At 33.9% G+C, this 19,672-nt stretch overlaps 1 protein-coding gene across 1 annotated transcript; it reads right to left on the bottom strand.

Annotated features, from left to right (window-relative positions):
• Window positions 1-219: 219 nt before the first annotated feature.
• LOC130799169 (pyruvate kinase isozyme G, chloroplastic-like) lies at window positions 220-17,938 on the bottom strand. Its single transcript, XM_057662267.1, has 12 exons — window positions 17,543-17,938; window positions 13,358-13,627; window positions 12,365-12,530; window positions 10,939-11,073; window positions 10,738-10,848; window positions 10,562-10,650; window positions 5,066-5,128; window positions 3,276-3,451; window positions 2,800-2,905; window positions 1,260-1,408; window positions 719-827; window positions 220-640 (listed from the first exon to the last, which is right to left on the bottom strand). Exons 1-12 carry the CDS (start codon window positions 17,804-17,806, stop codon window positions 527-529), a joined length of 1,752 nt encoding a protein of 583 aa, XP_057518250.1. The 5' UTR covers window positions 17,807-17,938; the 3' UTR covers window positions 220-526.
• Between the last annotated feature and the right edge of the window lie 1,734 nt (window positions 17,939-19,672).

The following is a 19,672-nucleotide window of genomic DNA, read 5'->3' as shown; positions in this document are numbered from 1 at the left end:
GGATGGTATAGATACAACTTTGATAGCTTAAAACAGATAGGTACAAGGACAACAAAATTAACATCAATTAGATACTATTCACCTCTGTTGGCTTTCATATTGTGATAGCTGGTCCAATTATCTATTACTTTGACCAGTCTTCACTACTTACAGAACCAACACCTTCCTCCTCCCACATCAAAAAAAAGGTCATCATAAAAACAATAATGGAAACCATGCTAAAAAAAGCTATTTCTGAAATTGCTAAGAGTCATTATTACAGCTACAAATAAATTTACAATCCAGTACATGCCAAAAAGAAATTTGTAGATACCAAGCTACTTCTGTATAATTAAATAACTCAACATTCAACAGTCAAACCAAAAGCAAAACATCTGCTAAAAGATTTGCAAATGTAGAAATTTCTTTCAAACCTATGTATGAAAATTTTGAAGTGTGCTATTAAATAAATAGGACCTTATACTATCCAGAATCCAGTACCTCCGTAATTCCAGCATCAAGTAAAGAACAGCATGTACAGAACATGTTACCCTTTGACTTTACGGACTTGTATGTGATGAGTGGATTCTTCACGCCAGATAGGTTGTGCTCCACTCTGGACCAGTGTAACATGCTGTCCCTCTTTTAATAGTGCCTTGCTCTACAGTACACAAAATGAAACATGACATCAAATAACATCAGAAATGTAGATTGACAAACAGAAAGGACTCGGGCTTACCATCAATAAATGCAAAGCTCGGGAAAATGTTTCCTCAGCATCATCTGAAAAGTCCATATATATGGGCATCACACCGTGATATAAAGTCAGCCTCTGCTTTACCCTTTGCCTTCACGAAAGAACCAATTAAAATATTAAAAAAGGCTCATGTATATAGAAGACACATAGACATGCCAGTTTGATAATGAATATCTTAATATAGCACAATGAACAGGTCCTAAACTGCAATACAATACACAAGATAAATGGATAAGGATGTAGCAATATACACCTTCCATTAAATGATAACAAACAAAAGGGCTCTTTTACAGTGCTCTAATAAAAAGTCACTTGCATCACATATTTACGTCGCACCAAATATATTATAGTGACTATCAAAAGACATTTTATGTTGTAGCACATCCACAGCCTAGTATCCTGACTAACTTCTACATAGTATGTGCTCTCTCTCCATTCTGTGACATAGGAAGTCTATCCACTTTGAATGCATATTTCAAATTTTCAATCAATATTACAAGTTCTAGTAAACTAACAAACTTACTCATTAGTGAAGGCAAAGATTGTTGAAGACGGTCGAAAATGGCTCAAAAGAATAGCCATGGATCCTGATCTTGTGAATACAATGACTGGAGTACCAAGCGTGTTGGCCATTGTAGTTGCATGGAAAGCAAACATCACGCCCATATGACTCTGCAAAATGAGAACTTGGAATCATCAGTCCTGTCGTATAAAACAACATCAAAAAGCTTGAACTCTTAAAATGAGTATTTAAGTAACAAGCAATATGTTTGAATACAATAATCAAGGGGAACAAAGCTCAAACGGGTCCATTTCCCCTGGTTTAAAATGATATAAGAAAAGAGAATCAAAAGGATTCAAATTTCTTCCCCTTTTAGCTCACTAGATGTCTTGGTAATGAAGATGGAGAGCCAAGAAAGAGAATCTAAACCAGAAGTAGAGAGGCCAAAGATGATTGGGGTGGATGGAGTTACAAGTGGTTCGAAGAAAATGGGTTTATAGCAGAAGCTAGCACAAAAATGAATGGAGCAACAACATCCTTGAGGACAACAGCTAACTTATCATGCAGCCAATACCACCAAGATGGGGCTAAGGCTTTTAGATGGTTAACAAAAACCATTAAATGTTGGACAGATTTGGAGTTCCCTTCTTTTTACTACACCTCTTTCTGGCCTCTCCTGCCTATTATGAATTCTTTTTAGTCACCGACACTTTCTTTGGATTAAAGAAATGGGGAGGAAAGGGCCGGATTTGGAGGTATACAATTTGGATAACAAATTTGGAGGGGAGAGATTTGGGAGAAATCATTTGAAGGGATTCAATTCCATAATTTTGTTGAGGATCAAAAGCTCTCCAAAAGTCAAAAGATTTGGAAGGAAAAAGAGTTTTCTCTTCCTCTCCCTTATTATCCCTCTTAAACAAAGAAGAAAAGCTTTTTCTTATTATTTTCTCCCCTTCCTTTCCCCTTCCCCTTCCCGTCTTCTCCTTCCCTCCTAAATTCTTATCCAAACAGTGTGCAGAATTTTAAACTTTAAGCATACAAAAATGTTTTCAAGCTAACTTGCGCTTGGATAATAGAAGTTGCATTAAGTGTCAATAGCGTGTAAAAACAAAAATTTTCAATGGAAATATATTCATTCATTGAATGCAAACCATTGAATAAAAAAATAGACTAGCTTAACTATACGTCTCTCATACATTTGTTCAGATGTCAGATGCATCTAAATTAACAAGCAACATTCACCGATTCATCATGTTTCTCGAGTAAGATTTAACATATTGGTGCAAAGGCACAATAATGAGGCAACGACAACAATGTCAAAGCCTTAATCTCAATGATGTGAAGTCGCCTACACGAACCAATAAAAGTCATGATGATTTATTAAAATATAGAGGAAGAAACTTATGAAAAAATAAAAGAACCCATTATAATTCTAAACAAACAAAAAAAGAAAGTGTTTGTTTTTGAAGCATAGCTATAGTAGCAGATATAAGCTCTTAGAAGCACTTCATGTACAATCAATGAATAAAGAGTACAGTCAAGAAATAAAATCACAACACACCTTGTACACACTCGATGGCACAGGAGGACTATCATTAGTGGGTTTTAAACTCGACTCAGTCCTCAGAGCTACACTATGCATCACCTTTACAGCCTTCAAGGGGTACCTTTAGCCAACAAAAGAAAACTTTGAACACAAATAAAGTAGGAGTATATGGCCTGAAAGAGGGATAAAGCAAGAAAAACAAAAAAAGTTGGTACTTCATTCCAGAGGTGAATTTAGGGGGCAGCCAAGGCCTTGCCCCGAGTCATAATTAAAATTCCTATTAATATTAAATTTTATAGTATATAACACTAAAAAATGATAAGCAAGTTGGTTGAAATTGAATACACACGACAAGATGAGTGTTTTAGCAGTCATGGACTCAAGTCCAAGATCCAGTCATTTTTATTGTTATTTTATTATTATTTCGGCCCACCATATGTTATCCTGGATTCTTCCCTGCTTTAGTCGACAATTTTCCCAATTTAACTTACTTTCCATGAGCAGTTTCTCCAGAAAGCATAATCGCATCAGAACCTTCTCTAACAGCGATTGCAATATCAGAAACTTCTGCCCTCGTAGGTGTGGGATGATCAATCATGCTCTCTAGCATATTAGTCGCTACAATAACTGGTTTATGCATGCTGTGACATCTCTTAATGATTTCCTCCTGCAAGTAAGAATATGGCTAGATTTTAATCACCAGTAATGCAACGTTAAAAAAATAACAAGATTGCTTCCAAGGCAATAGAAAAGGAAATTCATCATTGAAAGGAAAATAAAAGCCTAAAACAGAGCAAATAATCATTTATATTCCAATTAATGACAACAAAAACCTTCCCATCAGCATTTTTGATATGCACAAAATCCAATTCAACTCGCAAAATTTGTTGGTAAAATTATATTTTGGAAAGTTATTCATGTGACACACCTAGCAAATGGACAATGGCATACTACAAGGTGCAGAAAAAGGATTTGCATATGATAAAGTACCGGGGAAGTACCTTGGCAGGTAATGGAAAAGAAAGGTACACCAAGTAATCAATTTAGTCCAAGATATGTTGAGGAAGCATAAACCAACATTAGGACATGTAGAGGAGGATATCTCGATCAACATTGGTATACATCAAGGTTTTTCTTTGAAGCTCTTTCTGGTGGTCGCAAATGAGAAAAAAACCTATCTAAGGAAATGTTTCATGGCACATATTCTTTGCTTATCACATCATATTAGTAGACAGACTATAGATAAGGTCAATGCTCAGCTCAAGATGCCGAGATTGTGTGCTAGAATCCAAAAGGTCTAAACTAAAATTAAATAAGATAGAGTTTAAGGTTGTTAAGCATGGAGGATCATAGCACAGATTTTGTAAAGTTCGATTTGAAAGATATATTTTCCTAGTGAGTATTTCAAGTACTTTGGCTCAACAATATCAATACCTTGACCATAAAATTCAATGTGGGTGGCTCAAATGGAGAGTTGCAACTGAAATATCATGCAAGCAAGGTGTACCAATAAGATTAAAGGTAAAATCCTACCAAACTGTCATTGGACCTGCAATATTATATGGGTCAAAAACATGGGCTTTCATAAGAGATCAGTTTAGGAACATGGGTGTAGTTATGATGTGTATGTTAACATAGATAGAGTCTCATTTATGCCACACATAATCATCTTCCATAACAAATTATAGCGTTAAGCTGTTAAACTGAGAATGGCAGCGCGATTAGCTAGTTCCATTTTTCAGCCAAACTACATACTACTAAGGCGTTTCCCATTGCGCAAGAGTGACTCAAAAGTGAGCGAAATCCAAAGAAACTTATGAGATTCAAAATTACTTCAAAACAATCACAAATATCAACTCCCAGCTACATTATTTCCCCTTCCGTTAACTACATTCTCCTTAGTCATTTCCAATTACGCACAAGAGACTCCAAAGTTGATAGGGTTAGTGTCAATGAAATCCAAAGAAACAAATGAAAGATGTTACTCTAAAGCAATCACATATACCACTTCCCTAGATAGAAAATAATGTAAAAACAAGGTCGTGTCACCATATCACGACTACATTGTAAAGGTTTTTGAGTTTAAATAGCAAATGTTCAATAACAATTCAAATGTTCAATTACTCCAAAGCAATCACATATACCACTCTGTTAATAGCAAATGTGTAGACACTTACAACTTAAAATTCAAAGACAGTATCTTATATAAGCATTAATAGCAAATGTGTAGACTACTTACAATTCGATGCTCGGATTATCTACAATAAGAAAACACATTTACCTGCAATATAGGCACATCCTCTATAGGAAGCTCAGCTCCAAGATCTCCACGAGCAACCATTGCCTGCGTATCATTATAAATGATAAAAGAAATATTAAAGCTACACAACTTCACCGCTCATTAAATCATGTAAACTTCTTATTTATGTGAAGTTGCTCATGATATTTGCTACCGAGGGCTAATCAGAAACAACTTCTTTGTTAGTGTTATCACTAACAAGGTTAAGGTTGCATAAATCTAACCTCCAAACCCCACCCTAGGTAAGAGTCACTTAATAATATTGAGGTAATAAGATGCAAAGTAAACAATTTCAGCACTCAACTTCACAAACCTACAAAAAACACTACTAGAGTTAGGTTATCCTCATGCAATTGCCATGAGTGTTCCAATTAAATCCTAGATTAAAAAGATTTTGTTTATGTTTGGAGGGGAGAAAATAGATGGAATAGAAGGGAGAGAAATGAAAGGATGGGATTTTCTTCATTTGAATAGCGAAAGGGAAAGGCACATAAATGAAGGGGAGGAAATAAGAGAGAATAAATCTTTGAAATTTGAACAAAACAAAACCTTCTAATAATGGAAACATTTGGTAGGATAAATTCAACATGTTGTTTAACCATCACCATTTTACAAACCATATCAAATTTAAACCATATACATGTCTTTTATTTGGAAAACGAACTAATGAGCTTGTGAGAACATGTATAGCATGTATAGTTTCATTTAAATATAATCACACACACTATATTAAGATTTCTAAAGATACTACACATATATGACAAAATTTAATTTGGTTGCTAAAATAGTAGTCCTTGAGATAGAATCTAAAAGTTGACAAAATAAGTTGAATGAAGATCAACTTATAACATTAATGCACAAGATTCGTGAGATTTCCATTTATTTAATCACGTTCTAAAATTCCTAGATATTAATATTTTAAGTTATTATTTTCAAATTCTTTAAAGTTGTGAGAATATTTGGTTTAGGATTAGGCTCCAATGAAAAATGACTTATAAAGTATTATATAAAATAAGTATAGCAGTACAATGGTCGCATAATTACACTTACCCATAAACTTCTATTGAAGCAAGCAGTTAGTCAAAACAACAGAAAGAGAGCATCAAGCAATCATCTTGTATAAAATTATACAAGCTTCAACGCACCAAAGATCCACAATATATAGGCCCTTTTTATACGACATAGTTTTGGCTGTAGAATGGTTACAATTTCCAAATATGCGTCATTGATATAAGGCTAATGAGCACTCCAACACCGTAAGATAAATGCCATCATAAAATAAATGAAATTCATTACTCAAATTTTTGATTTAACCTCAATTACCCGTGTCAACCTTTCACTCTTTAACAATTTATTTTAGGCCAAAATCATGGAACTTTAACTAAAAAAGACAAGTTTGACACTTGGACACATTTATGTATTCAACAAGGGCACAGAAATCCGAGTAAATAGAATAAAATCATAATTGAACATTCTTTTATGAAATACTACATCCTTCTAAGCATAAAAGGCCTATGTTAGTAGCAATGGCTAATGATAACACTACTAATGAGAGTTCTCCTGTATGTATCAATAAATCAAAATGATTACACCTAGGCATGGCCACGGGGCGGGTTACCCGGAACCGAACCGGTCCCGAACCGCTTGGAACCGGATCCGGAACCGGAACCGTTTGCGACAGGTTCCGAACCGCCCCGAACCGCGAAACCGTGAAACCGCCGGAAAAAAGTTGCCGGAACCGTGAAACCGCCGGAAAAAATCGTCGTGAACCGGGAAAAAAAAAACCGCGAATTGGAACAGGAACCGGTCCGGGAGAACCGGTCCAGCGGTTCCAGAGAACCGGAACCGGTCCGGTTGAACCGGCTCAACGGTTCCATGGACCCGGAACCGGAACCGGAACCGGGACCGGTCCGGGTGAACCGGCTCAACGGTTCCATGGAACCGGAACCGGTCAAACTAGCCGTTTTATTACCGTTTTCTAGCCGTTGGAATTTCCCCTATAAATAATCATCACTTTCAATCATTTTCATTCACAACTCATCTCTTCTCCTACTCTCTCTACTTACTCTCTCTACTTAATTCTTTAATTACGCAATTATTCTCTTAATTACATAATTAGTCTTCTAATTATTTCTTAATTTAGTTAGTTACATAATTAATTATTTATTTATTTCTTAATTCTATATTTCTATTATTACTTCAATATTATCAATCATGTCTTCATTTTTGAAAAAAGCCACAAAAAAGGTTACTAAAGTGGCAAAATCATTAGGAGGTTCCAGTTCCTCCAAAAGAAAGGCCACTTCTACTCCGTCGGTATCAACAACACCCTCCATTAGTAATTATAATTATGAACATAATTATCCGAAAGGGTACGACCCGGAGTTACATAATTATGCAGAAGAAGTGGAAAGAGATATACAAATTGATGAAGAAGAGGAACCAACGACCCCAATTGGGATACATATATCTCGACAGTCATCAACAAGATCATATGAAGAACAAGGAGAACAACAACAACAAAGACAAGCTCGTGGTAAACGAGTCAATTTCCAAACTATCGGTTAGTTTTATAATTTTATTCTTCAAATTAATTAAACTTTAAATTATTTATTTATTTAATTATAGTTTTATAATTTTAAATTATTTATTTAGATGAAGATGAACCAGTAAGACAACCTTTTCCGGCAATGCCACCTCCTAGTGGTAGAGCTGTTTCACATGTGTGGTCGTATTTCACAAAAGAACCAACTGAGAATCCAGATATTTTCTTATGCACTTGTCAAATTTGTGAAAGTCAAGGAGTAAAGCCCTTAGTTTCATACAGTTTCACCAGAGGTAAATACTTTTTAAGTTTTTTATACATACATAATACATTCATACATTATATATTCATATTTTATAAACATTTATTTATTGTGTTTTGTGAATACGTGTTAGGTGGTGGAACGGGATCTTTTAACAAACATTTGGCAAAGAAGCATGGAATCACAAAAGAAACTCATGCAGCAAGCGGCAGCGGGACCACAAGTGGAAGCCGACAGACACAATGGGACATTCCCAACACAGGTATGCCTTTTAGATATAATCGTAATGACATGATTGATGAATTTTCTAGGTATGTAATTTGTGATGAATTGCCTTTTAACCACGGTGAAAGTAGGGCATACGAGCGTCTCACTAGACAACAATTGCAACCACAATATAGAGCAATCCCTAGGAGCACTCTTAAAAGACGCACAATTAAATTATACGAATCAATGCGCTATGAATTAGTTGAAATGTTTAAATCGTTTAATGGTAGGGTTAGCATAACAACTGACATTTGGTCTGCTCCCCCACATTTAGAACCTTATATGTGTGTAACAGCACACTGGATAGATCGAAATTGGATTATTCAAAAAAGAATAATTGCTTTTGAGACAATGCCAGAAAGACATACCGGTGAAAACATAAAATATAGATTAGTAGAGATATGTAGAGAATGGAACTTATTAGATAAAATATTTTGTTGTTCAACTGATAATGCAACCGCAAACATTAAATGTATAGAACTTTTGTTTAACGAACCTGCCTTTAGTTTAATCCTTGGGGGTAGCTTATTACACATACGTTGTTGTGCGCATATAGTTAACTTATCTTGTCAAGTAGGCATAAAACAATTAAGTGAATTATTAGAACCAATTAGGGATATAGTGAAATGGCTTAGGACCGGAAAGATAAAAAGAAGATATAAACAATTATGTGACCAATACCAACTTAAAAAAGTGTATTGGTCATTAGATACTCCTACACGTTGGGGCTCAACCAACGATTTATTAAGAAAGGCGATTGCTTATCGCCCAGTAATAACACAAATATATAGTGAGTATACAGATAGTTTCATAGCTGATGCAACTTGGGAATTAGCAATAGGTGTACATAACATATTAGAAGCGTATGACCACGCGACTAAGATTTTTTCTTATGTTTATGAACCGAACGTTCACTTAGTAATAAGTGAATGTATTACTATTTTTTATCATCTACTTAAACATACACATGAAGATACTAACCCACAATTAAGGCCGATTCTTGCAGATATGATGGAAAAATGGAAATCATATTTTACCGATTTTCCTTATATTTATGGAATCGCAACCATTTTGGACCCACGTTTTAAAACTGAGGTCCTAACTAAAGTAATAGGATTTTATTATCAATCGTTAGATCGCCCGTCTTCTGATGTACAATATTATGTAGGAACATGTAAAAAATATTTAGCTGAACTGTATGATTTTTACGCTAGTGTATATAACCCGAAACGCGATATGTCTAGGCGTGCTAGCGTTTCGGCTCGTCCCACTTTCTATAATTCAGTAATAGCTAACATAATGACTCAAGATGATAGTTTTGTAGGATCTTCTTCTTCCTCGACCACATATTTAGAACTAGATAGTTATCTTAAACACCACTTTGAAATAGACCCAAGTGTCTATAATATTTTGGAGTGGTGGAAAGAAAAATCTGTTAAATTTCCCATTTTATCGAGAATTGCAAAGGATGTCCTTGCAATTCCCGCGTCAACTATTGCGTCGGAGTCTGCTTTTAGTGCAGGTAGAAGAGTTTTGGACGAAAAGCGATCTCGTCTTGCTCCACATAGTATTCAAATATGTGTTTGCAAGAAAGATTGGGATCAAGCTGAGATTCGAACACAAGGACTAAGGAACGATGATGATCAAGACGACGATGATGATCCATGGATGATGATGGATACAACTTCATCATCGTCAGGAGGAGAGTCAGCGGAAGCATCTAATCAACCACATGATGATGACGAAGACGAATAGGATCAATCCGACAAGCGACAACGATGAATCAACACTCAACAACTATAAATAAAAGGTATGACAAAGAACTACGTGGGCTTTGATTCCTTCGGGATACGTAGGCAGCTTAGTATTCATTTGGGTACTAGGTTCAAGTCCATTTTCTCCCTCTTTTTTTATTAATCATCTTTATCGACATTATCATTGATTCGTTTCTTATTAATTTAATTTTTTCCATTCTTTTTAGTAAATATTTCAATAACGATGACAACTTGACATGCAATGAATTTCGCTAATAATCAAGTAATCATCAAAGGTACGTCCGCGATATTATAGTATTTTTTTATTATACAAAAATTTAAAGAAAAAATTAAAATGGAACCGATGGTCCGACCCGCCCGTCCCGTGAGTTGGAACCGCCGGAACCGCCTCATGAACCGCCAAGGAACCGTTTGGAACCGCCCGGAACCGGAACCGGAACCGTTCGCGACAGGTTCCAAATGGAACCGGAACCGGGTGGAACCGGAACCGGATGGAACCGGAACGGAACCGGACCAACCCGGACCGTGGCCATGCCTAATTACACCTTATAACTAGGTATCACAAAGCGATATTATGTCGAACAAAAAATTCTAAGAGTAAGTTTTGAAATAGCATAAACTTGACCTACCCCATCTGATGCCGAAATTATCGAATGAAGGTTTGGAATGGAATCTGCACTTTCGATTTTTACTATAACATGAATATCTGCATTGCAGCCTGTAAGAAAGACCATGTTAATTAACGAAAATCGTGTTCATGAAAACAAGAGTTCCATCGACAAAAGGAAGACTGCATCATAATTACTTTTAAGGTAATTTTTCAATTCATGAACTACTTTAGCATCTTTCACAAAGGAAACAGCATAGAAATCAACTTGATTGTCAACTCCAAACTTAATATCCTCCCAGTCTTTGTCTGCAAAAATGACACAAGACTAGCAACGTCAATGGTTTGAAAGTAAGTTTAGGGAAAAGATGAGTGTTATACAGTGAAAACAAAACGAACCGGTTATTGATGGGAGATTTGCACTTTTGCCACGCACATTCAAATGTCGCCTAGATTTAAGCTCACCGCCATCAATTACCTCGCATTTGACAGTGTCTTTTGTCTTTGATTTCACAACAAGTGACATCATTCCACCTAACATAAGAAAAACAATTCCAAAGAAAATGTAAGCAGGCCTTAAAATCACTCAAGGTAGAAATTTTTTAATAAAATAGAAAAACCATCTAGGAGACAAGCAATAGTGGGATATGCTCTACTTAGATTAAGAAAATGCACTCAAGGATTATTTAACTAACTTCAATTACTAATCTAGAAAAAGTTCAAAACTCAAGAAATAGATTATGTTGTACAGCAAGGAGAAACGTGGCATTACGTGTCTCCTTCACACGTCCATACTACATAAGCTTAAGCTAGTCTAGAAATTAGATATCTAACAATTATATCTTGTGAGTCAGACACTCAAAATTTAGTTTCACAGACAAATATAGAATGCCAAATACCAACATTCATATCAAACTTAATCCTACAATCTAGAATTATAAGTAGCTTTAACATAGAAAAAAACTCATAAACAGAAGGAAATCATACAATATAATAAAAGAACTAGAAAATTCCGAATGGCAATTTTATAGTGCTTTGTCAAGGAAGCATTTTTACATTTTAAAATTTGATTGTGTGGCATTCAAAAAGATATTATTACATTAGTTACGATTTAGTGTATTAAAAGTAATTTTAAAAATGAATTTATTGCATCAATTATGTATAACTAATTAAAATCTTATCAAAAACTTTACATAACACTGCATGATTTGGTGGCAACTATTTTACAAGCAATGATTTGGTTGTAAAATATGAATTATTTTACATAGCAATGCATATCTTTTTATAATATAACCTATTTTATCCAATTTAAAAAAAAAATTTACATCATACATATTAGTTTTGTTGGTAAATGACAAATGACTTGTTTTAAAAGATTTTCCATGTGTTATAATTTTATTGGGAACATGTGGATTACTAGAATACGTGCACAATAATTTTTGCAAGCATGTCAATTTTTGAACTGAAAATTTTTAGAAATCGTCGTTTTATAAAAATAACTATATTTGGGCAAATAACATATAGTCAATAATTATTTATTCAATCATGCAATCATTATGTTGTTCTAAATAACTTATACCAATTATTACATTTCATTAAAAATATATAATTTGATAACGATAATATATAGTTGCATTGTCCTTTGAAATTTATATTTATATGTATTTCCTACTAACAAACTGCGTGTGATGCACGAGTTTCTATACTAGTATTTATATATAGATGCTAAGCAAGTTCTTGAGCTTTTTCACCAAAATATAGGATATATGTAATTTTACTTGGAAAAGAGCAACATCATCCTACAAAAACAAGTTAGGAAAATTACCATCAACTAGAAGCATATCTCCAACCTCCACATCATTAACAAAGTCGTCATAATTGACACTCACGGTATCATGTGTGCTTACACCTCTTTGGATGGTAAAATTGAACTCGTGTCCCTCTTTAAGTAGGATTGGTCTAGGTACGTCTCCACTTCGAACTTCAGGACCCTACATGAAAAACAACATCTCCACTTCAAGTCACATAAGTCCACAACAAACACCATACCTAGAGCAAAATCAAGTCACAAAACGAGAATAAACTCGAGGATTGCCTTTCAACGATGAATTTAAAAACACTCATGTACCTATTTAAGGTACCTCAAAAGATATCATAGAATTAGTTCTCCAGGCAACTATAAAAGTCTAGGTGAAAATGACACTACTTTTAAAGGAATTGGATCACCTTAGATATGTTAATAGTCAATTTTCAAAACCTCTAGCATACAATAAAAATATATTGGCTAAATATTCAAGTTTGTAAGCATCCACGCTAATTGATGCACTCATGCAATAAAAGAATCTCATGGACTTAGAAACAACAATAAAAATCGATACATACACCACCATTAGTAAGTACTACAAACCAAATAGCCCTCAATAATGACATCTTCCCAAACACATAAAACAAGGCAAGAAACAAAGCACTAACCATCTGAATGTTTTAACTTATCAACAGCTCAACCATAATTACTATAATCTTTGCTTGTCTATGATATAATTTACGGGTCAAAAGTATATTGTTTCATATGCAGGTTGATTGATAGTAGAAGATCATAAGACAAATTCTTGCACAGTTGTAAAAAGAATTGGACATGACTGAATTTCAAAAATTATATCACTCACATTGTTTAAGAGTAGTTTAGAAAACATATCACTTTTGAATAACCTAATTTCAAAACAAGGTCAGAAGAGTCAAGAATGTACTCTTGGAAAAAAGAACACCAAAAAACAACATTAAGAAGAATAATATAGAGAACATAAAGTAATAGATATACCTTGGTATCCAACATTATAGAGATAACCTTGTCATTAAACTGAGCATTGTATTCTCTGACGAATTCAATGGTTTTCAGATGAGATGCATGGTCTCCATGTGACATATTTAATCGTGCCACATTCATTCCTTCTTCTGCTAGTTTCCATATCATTTCGCGAGTGCTAGTAGAAGGACCAATTGTGCAAACTATTTTTGTTTTTCGCCAAGCATTTGGAGTGGATTTTGATCGAGTCACAAGGTAATCACTTGACTGAAGCTCGAAAGGACCCTATAGAAAATATTTTTCGAAAGCCAATCAGTTGAAGTTGATGTAAACAATTAAGGAACCATATAGACAAAATATATTTACAGATTGCAGTGATTTTCATCAAAGCTGAAAAAGCTTTAATGGCAATATTTCAATTGGTATGTACAATTAACTAAATCAAATATTCAAATGTTAGCTAACCCTTATTTGAACCTAACTTGTTATTAAGTACTTGCAAATCATTTTGCAAGACCTCCATAGATACATACTTAAAACAACATATTACTTAATACAGAACTGAGTACCATAATAAAATGAGGAAGGGAATCAAAACAGAATCTAGAATGAAAGCAAAAGGCTAAAATATACATTAAAATAAATGAATTCTGTATTAATCTAGAGAGTAGATAGCAAAAATTGCCAACAAAAGAAATGGTTTGAAAGTAAAAATTGCATAGTAAAAGTGTGTTTTTAATGATGCTTGTATGAAAGGGAGTCCATAGATCTACTAGTCCACTTGATGAGAGAACAGTATTTCCACAACAGCAATGAGATTTGAATTCATTAATCTAGACGATTTGAATGATCAATTTCTTCCTAGCTTGCCAAGAAAAGGAAAATAAACAGACAATAATAGATGCAATTGACACAATCAAGTAATTTGCATTAGCGGTGTTGGAAAGATCATAGGTTGATTCTTTAAAACCAAATCACATTCAAAACTGGGTTACTATTCGGCAAATAAGATATTATTTCACCACAATATATCCACCTTGTTATCAACATGGTGAAATCTTATTTTCTTAAACAGATAAATGAAAATAAGGACATTAACCTTGCTCTAAAACAAAGATTTTTAAATATTATTCCTTATTGGTGCAAGAAAAAGTAGACTTTAATCAAGTTCAAGGTACAAAAAACTGTAACTGATGTAAAATTGACAAATTCAGCTATTTCCGTTAAATATTCTTATTTTCTGGTGTGAACTGTCATCAAAGCTAGGTTGCATCAAGTTGGTTACGGGGTTGAAAAGAGATTTGGTGATAGGGGAAAAAAAACGGCAAATCTAAAAACCAAAATAAAGCGGGTACAACTCATTAAGTGAAGTATTTCAGGATGTTATAGGCAAGTACAAATAAAGCACCCATGCCACACATTGTCAAAGTATCAATAGGGAGTCAAAAATCCACCATGACATTATTTATTAATCTCTCTAAGGCATCAAAATCAGTCTCCACTTAATCCCAGCATAATGGTCATTATCACCATCATCATCATCATATACAATGTATCCTACTCATAAAAGTTATGATCAAAAGGGATGGAAGACGGCACTACCCTTATTGTTGGTAATAAGGAGGTTGTGATTAAAACGACCCGTGGCTCAAGAAATACTTGCAAATAAAAACACAAAGAAAACTAGACAACAAGCATGGTACGGTAAGAACACAAGAAATAGGTTAATAACATAAATCAAACAAATGAAAACGACACAAATGAAAAAGGCAACAATAGCTAACGATGGTCTCGGAAACGAACATGGCGTCTCTATCTAGTTTTATCACAAGTAAAATGCTCAAATGCTTAAAGAGGTATAATTTGCTCATGTCATTCTAGAGTTGCTCATCTCAAGTATTCTTAGGCCTACCACAACATCTCTTTCAACCATGATAGTTTTAACCCTTCTCACCGGCGTGTCTACGTTCTTCTTTCACACACGTCCAAACCATTTTAATCTACTTTTACGCCTCTTTGTAGATACGGGTGCGATCTCTAGCCTCTCTTCAAAACAAGGTTCCTATTTTATCCATTATGATGTCCACATGCACCTAACATCTGCATCTCTAATACACCCATATTATGCTCATATATCTTCTTAACCGATCAATACTTTGTCCAATAGCACTGTCGCATAGCAACTAGGTTGAATTTGCCTATTAATCTTGTTGGGAAACTCCCATAACACAACATCCCAGTGACTATTCTTCGTTTAAGGCATCCACCTTGAATTCGATGCATTACATCTTCCTCAATTCATCAACTCAATTACATATAACTATTTCCTATTACTACCAATTAAATTTCAAAATAATATATGCTACTCATTGGTTATCATACTATTTAAGTTAATCTCGTGATGTAGTGGTTTAAAATTCATGTTTGGTGAATAAATCTATAAGAAATGATCAAAAATGTTATAGAACCTAGAAGTATAGCACCTAGTATTTCTACCAAAGAAAATCGAATATATTAAAGGTTCTAGAAAGTTTGCCAATGTAATCAAGTAAAAAATTATACTCCTTATTTGATGGAGATCTTAGTCCGTCAATCTTGAAGGTTTTTTATTACTACAATGGAGGTCCATGTCCATGTTCCCTATGATGAACATTGAGTCAATTGTCTTATATGCTCATTGATTAGTTTGTTTTAAATTTAAATGGGCTTAATCTTTACAGTTGTTTTTGTGTTTGAAATTACATTGTTTTAATTTCCTTAAAGTCCAGTGAAATCTTAAGTTTTGTCTTTGACGTGTAGCTTCATTGTTTTTGGCTTTTGACTATTTTATTGGTAAAACAATAAAAAAAACATATTTGGTAAATAGCTTTTAAGCTACCTAAAATCTTGACTTTAAAGCCAAAACCAAAAAGTTACCGAAGTAGGCTTTTTCATTGAATTTGGATTTCTACCTATTTTTCTCTAATAAATTACCTGCCAATAATTAACTTTTACCAAAACCTCCATAACATAACAATTGGCTGAACATCTAGGACGTAGCTTAAACAATTGACTTATCAGCTAGTATTTTAATTTGGTCAAACGTAAAACTCAATTACCTTCAATTGTCTCTTTGTAAAAATTATAAGAAGTTGATGTTTAGGAAACAAAAAAAAAAAAAAAAAAAAAAAAAGAAGAGAGAGCAATCTATCAAATCTCATATGCATATGTTTCTACACATAGATTGGAAAAAATTCAAAATTTGGATTTAAAATCTATAATATTCTAAATGAGAACAAAAAGAATTGAAGGGATAGTAAAAAACCAAGAAATGTCGGTAAGATTTGGTGAATTCTTCACCGACATAATTGTATGTTACAACGTCCAAATACAAGTAGAATTGTATTATGATAAATGACTTATCAATGCATAAGCAATTTGCAAGCAACCTCTAACTTCTCTCTTTGCCATATAATCCCAATAGGCCACTACATTGTGTTTGGCACGAGGGAATAGGGTTGAGACTTGGGGGTAGTACCATGTTTGTCTATGGGGAATGGGTATGGGACTTTCAAGTCTCAACTCCTCAAGTCCCACCTTTTAATGTCCCCTGTCCTCGGGTTAAGAGGGCATTTGGGTATTTGGGTGAGACTTGGAATTGAATGAAAATGACAATTTTGCCATTAATGAAGTAAAAAAGACAATATATAATAAGGGTAAATTGATAATTTTATAGCTATTTTTATTCAAATCCCATTGCATTCTAAAATTTTACCAAACAAAGACATAATACATTTTTTCTCTTAAAATCCCCTCGTCTTATTTCAAGTCTCACATATAAGTATCATAATTCCCATTCCCATATCCCAAACACCCCTTAAAGATCTTTCGATAAGCTAGTTCCTCAAAAACCTATTCAAAATCAAAATCTGTTACTCTTTCACTTTTCGCTTACTGTATTCTCAATCCCGGATATTTTCGAATAAGTTTGAATACTTCACTCAAAGTATATAAGAACATACATTCAACAGAACAAGCATCAATATCTCAATTCGCCAACACTGTAATATATGAATTTCACAGCTTCACCGGTTATCAAATACCAAAGCAAGAAAATGTAACCTCGAAAAACGATTACTAGAGGAATATTCAAAAATTAATCAAATCAATTCGATCTAAGGAGAACATCAACAAAAACAATCGAAGAGCGAAAAAACTCACAGGAGAGAAGGAGCCATTAGGTGAATCCAAGCTAGGAGAAGGTTCAGTAACCTTAACAGACCGAACAACAAAAACATCCTTTAAAACGCATCGTTTTCCACTATTCCTATTTCTAATCTTAACATTACTAGAACTGATAATGTTACTACATCCATTGAGGAAAACTACATTAGAATTCGAAAGGTGACGATCAGAAACGAGTTTGTAAGCATCAGCTTTCAACAGCGACATTTGCGAGGAAAGATTCATATTCATGGACGCCATGAAAACAGAGGAGAGAGAAGAGAATGAAAGTGGTGAAAGAGACAGGCGGAACTCCTGAGGCAAAGTAGTGAGAGAAATTGAATAAGAGGGTTTTTGAGAGTAGTGATATGCTAATTCTAATGCTAATGATATGCGGGTGTGAATTGTGGTTTAAAATTAATTATTTAACTCCAATCCATCTAAACTCAAATCATTATTATTACTCTTTTTTTTTAATGTCTTATTTGTTTGTGATTTTTATAATTTTTAATTATGTTCAGTATAAGATATTAAAAATTGATTAATACTTTGGCAAATGTAAAAAAAAATTGAAAAATTTGAAATAAAACAAAGAAAGTATTTGTTTCTTATAAATAATTATTATAATGACATTTCCACTAGTAACATATGGCTAGATAGTAATTTAAATGAAACTGTGGAAGTATATATCTATCAGACAATATTTTTATATGTATAACAAAAATCTTGTTTAATAATTTCTCTTTTTTTTTGTTCTTCTCATTTATTTAATGCATAGTTTTCAAAGCAATTTTCGAGTTTCAATATCTCTAAATTGTATCATAAAAAATTATAAAAAATATATGATAAAAAAGTATAAGACGAATGTAACAAGATCTCACATGGATATATTTTATCTTTAATAAATCTCTCAAAAACTTTAATTAAATTTCTCTCTCGTTAAAGTGCAACATTCCAAATGAAAAGAATATTAGAGAACGGAAAGAGTATTAATGAAAAAAATATGAAAAATTTCATGTGCCGATCCTAAATTTTTGGTTTTTTCACAAAGCGGACAAACGTTTTTTTTATCCGCGTGCTGACCTTAATCTTTTAACTTTTCTACTTTGTAAACAAAATATTAAGATTTTTGTTAAATTTACGTTATTATTACACATCAACTCAAAAAAAAATGTTATTAGTATCCATCGTGAAGAGTTTTGTCATAAAAAAAGGTTGAGATCACAGTGATGGTGATAGAGTAGAATATTTTAATGTTCGATAGAATAAAATATTTAGATTATATTATGTTAATATTCCTAGAATATATTGTATAATATGTAATTATTCTAGTTGTCAAACTTAGCTTATTCTTGTATCTATTTATACGCCTCAAACAATAAGAAAGGTCAAGACAAAACATTCTAATATGGTATGATGAGCTTAGGTTTTTTTAATCCTAACCCTAATTCTCCCTTTCTCTTTTCCTCTCTGTCTCCAAGCTTCCCCGTCGTCAACGATCACAATCAACTACCACATTTCTTTGTGAGCAGCACTATACCCAAGGGCACTAGTAGCAACCTACTGCACATGGCTGCTTTCTTCATTTGTTGAAATTAGTGGAATAACCAAATTAAAAAGCTTATAGACATTTCTTATAAGGTTTTGCCGTCTTCATCTCCGGTCAATCTCGAACTTGCGATGCCTCACCAATCTCACACTTCGACAATCCAATCTGGCCAGAATATTAGCCAGTGTCGCCAACAAGTCTTGTCTCTCGCCGCCGCTGTCAATCTCTCCTACCATTCGGAACATCATGACCAAGCACGAGCCTTTTCTCCTTGGCATTACTCCTCACCTCCCTGGTCTTATTGGTGCTACAATTGTAATGGTACTTGGGCTCACACTTCATTGGGGGTTTCCTATTGATGGCTATTCACCACAAATTGTTTTCTACAGATGCTCAATACTACATGGACACCGGCACTACATCCTACATGACCTATTCCAATGGTACATTACATAATTATTTTCCTTTAAAGCATCCTCATAATAATGCTATTGTTGTTGTAATGGTCACACAATTCCGGTTTATGGTTACGGGCACGCTACCCCTCATCTCTTCCTTTCTCTCGACAATGTTCTCCA

Source organism: Amaranthus tricolor, chromosome 14 (assembly GCF_026212465.1).
Source record: "Amaranthus tricolor cultivar Red isolate AtriRed21 chromosome 14, ASM2621246v1, whole genome shotgun sequence".
Lineage (NCBI taxonomy): Eukaryota > Viridiplantae > Streptophyta > Magnoliopsida > Caryophyllales > Amaranthaceae > Amaranthus > Amaranthus tricolor.
The sequence above is the reverse complement of the archived record's forward strand: the minus strand, read 5'-3'. Positions and strand labels throughout refer to the sequence as shown.